The 7,042-nt window shown below is 29.8% G+C and overlaps 1 protein-coding gene across 1 annotated transcript; it reads right to left on the bottom strand.

The window, feature by feature from the left end:
• Positions 1–4,913: 4,913 nt before the first annotated feature.
• LOC107436359 (speckle-type POZ protein-like) lies at positions 4,914–6,698 on the bottom strand (the record flags this gene model as incomplete). The annotated part of the gene is given in 1 exon segment (XM_016048055.4): positions 4,914–6,698. A coding segment is annotated over 1 exon segment (1,499 nt), but the record flags the coding sequence as incomplete, so codon positions are not given.
• Positions 6,699–7,042: the final 344 nt, after the last annotated feature.

Raw genomic sequence — 7,042 nt, forward strand, 5'->3', positions numbered from 1 at the left:
AAATTATTCATGAACTGAAACTTAACTCATCATGGTGATCTGGAATAAAAATATTATACATACATCTACATTGACGAATGAGTTTACTTTCACTTTCAATATAATTAAACACTATGCTCAACTTCAGTTTTCAAACAAGTTTTAAATCAGAATACACTGAATAAAACAATTTTGTATTTCTTTAAAGCAAACACTTTATAATTTCTGCTTTTTAAATTAATATTTCATCAAAATTTATGTGTAATAAATGTTTTAGTAGGGATAAGCAAGTGCGTTCAAATCAGAATCCAACGTTTAATACAAAATGTGAATTTAGATTTATATGACAGTATTTAAATTACCCAGATTTTAATACAAAAATTGAGTTTTAAAATACTAAGGCACTTTTCAGATAGAAAAAGTACTTACCCCTAAGTTGTTTCATTAAGAAGGCACTGACTATTTGTTCGTGCCGAACGCTGCCACCAATTTATTTTTAGTCTGTAAAGACTTTTAAACTTTCTCAGAAAAGACTAGTAGCTTGCATCTTAAATTATTTATTCACAAGTTAGAGATGCACAAAACAGACATAAAAACGACACATAACAGACAAAATTTAACCAAGACATTTATCAAAATACCGCCATCATCATTTTTTTAATCTCGACTCCACTCTCTTTGGAAACAAAAAAAAACCTAAAAGAAAGTTAGTGTGCCATCTAGTGGTCAGTTTCTTACAGTATTGTTTCCTATTGCTATCTAAACAAATAAGATATTGCTTCGTATATTTTTGACGTTTAATAAGTATCAGTTACAATTTTTTTTTGTTTTGTTCAATTAAACAGTATTATAGTTGTATTGTAATTATAAAGAATAAACCTTTAACGTTTAAACTATTATCTTTGTCATATAGACTTAAGTTAATCTCATTTAAATTAGCACGAAAATAAAAAACTTAGAGAAATATGTTTCTTGTTTTTGTTGTTACTTATACTTTACTTGACAATGTCAGGTGCGTTAACTTGTTAAAATTTGAACTCTGTATACATAATCGTGGTGGCTTCTGCGCCATAACTTCGTAGATTAATATTTTATTTTATATCTGGGGTTGAACGTCTTTACGAATATAAATATTTAATTTGTAACATCGCAATCTTGAACCCAACACAAAAGACAAGGAAACTCTTGTATTTGCATTGGGCAAAATAGAATGCATGGAGACTTTCTGAAATTCGGGATAGAGACAACCCACATTTGCCTTATATGGAAAAAAAAACCTAAAACATCTTACGGGAATCCAGATGGTAATCAAATTCTCAACAATGATTAGTCAATTACTGATGATATTTTAAGTCAGCACTGCAATCAGTGCGAGCCGGGAGCAGAATTCGTAACGACCAATCATATCGATCTGAGGAATTTAAACCTCGGGTCGAGATGCGAACCCTTGAATCACTAAAACTCAGGCCGGGATAGCCTGGTCGGTAGGGCGCTGGGCCCAAGTCCAAGAGGTCGTGGGTTCGATCCTCGCCGGCCGAAGACTCCCCGTGTAGTAAATGGTGACTGATGCACGTTAAATCTGTCGAGTCTCAAAGTCCTCCATGTTCCCATAACAAATCAATACCTCTGGGGGTACTGATCCAGGAGTTTCCTTGTCTTCTGGATTGGTTCAAAATTGCAAGGCTTCGGAGTTGAACATTAGTAGTCGTAAACCCATTAAATTGGGTCGGCTGCTCAACGACAGTTATAAAATAAAAATAAAATCACTGCAACTCACAGACTAGTATGAGAACCACTGGCAAACAGCCTATCGAATTTGATATTATTCGATTTCGTAAAATGTATGTGAATGGATAGAAAGCAATGGTTCTAAAATGTCTAAATAGTCTTTTGTAAGCTAAAACAGGACGCTCGAAGTCAAGCAATTTCTCTTCACTTACAATGAAGAGGATAGTATGCTGAAGTTTTGATTATTTTTTAAAGACTTTCATTTAAAATTCTATTTTTACTATACTAGCAACGCTGCTACAGGATTTGATAATTTTTATTCATGCATATTATTCACGTCTAATTTAAATAGTTAAAATAAATTTGGTTAATATTTTTTAGCAATTTATTAATACTAATGGTAGATGAGTATAGTAACAGCTGGTAGATCAATAAACAATTAAATTAATCAACGATTTAATTATTAAAAAAAATTAATGAATAACCATTTCATAGAATGTGTCTATAAATTATTTTTTAAATCAATAAATAATGGGTTTTATGGTTATTTTGATTTACTATATCATCAAGTCTCTCATGATTCATTAATCCAATTTCCTTTTATTTAAATAACTCATTAATTCTCTCATTTACGGATTAATTGATGATAAATTAATCCGCTATTAATTGATTGATTCCCTGATCATTGTATCATTAATTTATCAATTATCTAATTTATAACTCACTGATTTATTGATACCTCAATTCATTCATTGATTTGCTAATGCATTGATTGGTTAATTAATAGATTCGCTGATTTTTGATTTGATTGATCACTGATTTCTAGATTTATCTGATATATATATACTATATATTATATATAATAATAATAATAATGAAATTCCGAAAAAAGGAAGAAAAACAAGTAATAAATATCCAGAAAGAAAAATATATAATCTTTTTATCAGCTCCCACGATTATATCCGCAAAAAGGAGTACTTTCTAATATTGTATCAATATAGCCAAAGCAAAATATATCAATACAATAGTGTGAGGAGCACTCAAAAAATAGAACCCTTTTTGTATTTATCTAATATATATGTACAAACATACATATACATACATGCTTCATTTTATTCTGAACTAATTTAAATATTGAATTAAAATATTATTTGTAAATGTAATATTTATATGTTTTGTTGGATAATTTAAAACGTACTGAAACAAGAGCGCATTTAAAAAGAAAATACAACTGAAGAAAAAGAAATAATGAAAAAGGTTACATCTATCGTAAACTAAACTTGGCGTGTCAATAGTCACGTGATAAATGACGCGAGAGCTATGACGCCCGAATCTAACGTAGAATCACGTGACACGAGACTCTTGTTCAGCCTCTTTAGTGAAGCTCCGCCCCTTCCCTGCAAACAGTTATGTTTTTGATGTGCTTCCTGGATCGCCTGCATTGAATTGCGCCTTGGCGAATCCAGTCGGCGTCACAGATCACGATACGGAAATATGCGTAATGTTTGGCAAAATATTCGGCCACCGAATATTCCGTAAAAGATTCGAATACCGAATACTGGCCACATATTCGTTTAATCTATACTTAATACACACAAAATTTAAATTAAGTTGAATTAAAATTACTCAGAAATTTATTTCCGGGTACAAACTCTGAGGGAGGGAAACACTTTATATATTTTTTGTATGTAATTCGTATTTATCACTCAATTATATTATATTAATTAAATTATATTAATTATTTTTACATGAATTTGAAGAGCCGACAGGATGTAATGCTGCAAAGGTGCAGAAAATTTTCCGCTAAAATTTAACTTTACATAGCAAAAAAAACATCCTTTTCCTAGCTATTTGAAATAATTCGCTTCGATTCCAGACATTTTCTTTCAATTTTTTTTAATTAAAATTAAATTTTAAAAAAATATACATTTTTATAAAAAGTTTAAAATATTTTAAATTTATCTGCAATATTATCATTAAACTGTTATGTAATTGTTGTTGAAATCATGGTAATGCATTGTACCGTTTCTAAATAATTTGTTTTAAAATATTGAATTATGCTTTTTTTCATATGGTGTTATTTTGTAAAAATTTCTGTTTTCAATTAGATTCTGATATTTTTGTAATGAACTTTTTAAATTGTTTAATGAAAATAATAGCTAAAAAAGCTTTCAGGAAATACAAATTTAAAGTTTTAATTATATTTAATTTAAGGTGTCGAATACTATTTAATCTTTTTTTCATAAAAAAAAAACTCAGCTTAAACAAAACAAAATGGTTTGTTTTTGAAATTCAAAAAAAAAAAATTACTTTCCTGGTTTTGTAATAAGAAATCTACAATTTTTCTGGTTTTTTTTTCTAAAAGACAAACAAATTCATAGTCTGACATTTAAATAAAATATTGAAGTATTTAAATAACAATTATATAGCTCTCATTCTTTCAATATTTGTCGTTATATTGTTCAATATTTAATATATATATATATATATATATATTAAAGTATGGTTAAAGTATGAAATCCGTTATTTTATAGAATACCTAGTTATTTCATAGAATAACGATCTGCAGCCCGTTAAAGTGTAAAATACCGTTCGGTTTCTACAGCTCAAAGTTTAGGTACTGGTCAGGGATTTAAAAAATGTTCCTGTAAAACCCAGTGTGCCAACTGTTTGCTTGTTGAAGACATGTTTTTGCTTTAGAAATAATGTTCTTTGTAATTCCAAGTGTCATTTTAGTAATCCTTGTTGCAACAAATGATTTTATGGTACGTTTCTATAAATACCATTTATACGCTGCATAAATTAGATAAATTGTTTCTTTTTCATTTTAATTGTCTATCATTAGTTTATTTATAGAATACCAAGTTATTTTATTTTAGTTAAATTGTTTATTTTACACTTTAACTGTCTCTCATTAGTTAATTTATAGAATACCTAGTTATTTCATAGAATAACTAGTTAAAGTGTCAAATTAATAACATATTACACACTTTAACGGACACGATCAATTATTTCATGGAATAACTAGGTATTCTATGAAATAACTGCATTATATACTTTAACTGTAACATATGTTAATATATATATATATATATAAGTTTATCACCTATTAATAATTAAGTTAAATTTTTTTGAGAATATAAGCCCCTTATAAAAGTCTGATTTTATATTATTAAGTAAATATATAATTAGTTCTAAGAAACTTACCAACAGAATAGTTGTTTTCAGATTTTAAATATTTCGAAAGCTTGACTAAAATTTCTGACGCTAATCTCATATTTTCTTCAACCCATAAACACCAATTGGGAGCAGATAAAATTTTCGAAGCTTTTTCCAAAATAAAATTTAAAGCGATGGTCTTCAAACTTTCATAGTTAATCATATCAGCCACTGTTATCACTTCACAAACATTTTCTTCTGAAAGCAGGGACAAAATTTTTGATGTGCATTTATCTTTTATATTCAATACTTGATATTTATCGGCAGCCAGCAAAAGATTTAAAGTACCTTCGCAGTCCATTTCATTCACAACATCGGTGTACATAAATTCTAGCAGGTTTTGCAAAGTCTTCTGATTTAAATCCTTTATTTCCACAATTCCAGATTGATTTTCAAGCATGTCTTGATCAAACATCGCAGAAAATACAGGAGATCGAGAGGCTAGAACGGCTTTATGGGCCAGAAAATCTATGTTGTTGACCCTCAGTTTTACGTCCGAATGTTTTTTGCTCAGGAACAGTTCACGAAAATCGTGTTGTAAAGACGAGGAAAAACTAGGCAGAGTTGCCGATTCTTTCTTAACAATCGAGCTGGCTGAGAGATTTTCAATTTTTGACCAGCTAGTAGATCTCTTGGAAATAATGCATTCAGAAATAAATGTATAATTGTAGGAAGGAGACCATGAATTTCCTGTGGACAAGTTTTTTATTCTAATCAATGTAGGAAGCACCCAAGGTTCGGTAGAATCAAACAAATGTAATTCACACATAGAAGCTAATTGTATGCCAGATGAGCTTAAAAATTTCATTCTGAACAATACTGTTTCATTCTGTGAAGATTCGTCTAACAATCGGATTCTTATTATCACTACTTCATCAGCTGCGGCAATCAAGTCGATTTTCAAGTTGGGCAATATCGAATTTGGATGGGATATGTTTTTAGACCAGTCGAAACATCCTACATTAGACACATGCCACTTAAAAGTAAATCGGTCAACATCTACAATTGTTACAGCCTCAGATTCAATACATTGTACTTTGTCTTCGTTTTCGCTCATGATATTGGTCATAACACAACGAATAATTAGAGTATCTTGGCTCCAGTTTTTCATGAGTTGATGTAACTCTTCTGTGCTTCCAAAACTACATCCCCAATAACCATTTTTTCTCAATTTACAACTTTTCTTTTCTTCAGTTTTTAGAACAGATCCTTCAACACTAAGTATTCCCAAAGTTACATCTAAAACAATTGATTTCCAATAATTATCAGGCATTTTTCTAATTAAGAAAGCAATAATCGTGTTTTCAGAATAGTCATTTTCTGAGTTTCCTTGCGGATAAAGACACAATTCCCAACTTTTGACTGGAAAGTTAGCCGAGTTAAAAGTGGGACTTAAAATTTTTTTATCATAAGCAGTACGACAAGATAAAAAGTTTTTAATTTTCCATGTAAATATACATTGGTTTTGTTTTGTAGCATCACCCATCCTTTTAATTATTCCGGCCGACAAGCAGTTGAACAAACAATAAAAAATATGTTAGCCTAACAGGAAATATTAAGCATCATACGTTTCGATTTGCAATTCTTATCGAAAGTAATTCTTTTCATACGGAAAGAGTTCTGAACACGAAATATCTCTTTTTTTTAATTTAGTTATATGACACGTGATCAAATTCCTTCATAGAAACGACGAAGAGGTAGTAAATCTAGGTTATAGGAAACGGAAGCAGCTCTTTTTCACCCTCCCAAACAACTTTGTATCGAGCTACAGAACTCCGCCTAACGGCCAGAGTAAAAGCTCTGGCAAAAACAAGTTCTGGGTGAGGGGGAGAGAAGAGTCTCCGTCTCTTTCATCAGGAGATGATAAATAATTTTAAGTACTGTAAAAACGTTTAAAGAAATAGTCCGTTTCATTTAAATTATAAATAATCTGTTGTTTTTCTTTTTCACGTAATTGATTCTATTGATTTCTCAGTGATTTCAAAGAATATACGTAAGATAAAGCAGGCCAATATATTTTTTTAAGATACATTTTATGATGATTATTTTATTGAAATTTTTTGGCACATAATTTTATAGGTTCGTTTCAATTTCATTTTTATTATTTCAGACAAGT

The sequence above is a fragment of the Parasteatoda tepidariorum genome, chromosome 2 (genome assembly GCF_043381705.1).
Source record: "Parasteatoda tepidariorum isolate YZ-2023 chromosome 2, CAS_Ptep_4.0, whole genome shotgun sequence".
Lineage (NCBI taxonomy): Eukaryota > Metazoa > Arthropoda > Arachnida > Araneae > Theridiidae > Parasteatoda > Parasteatoda tepidariorum.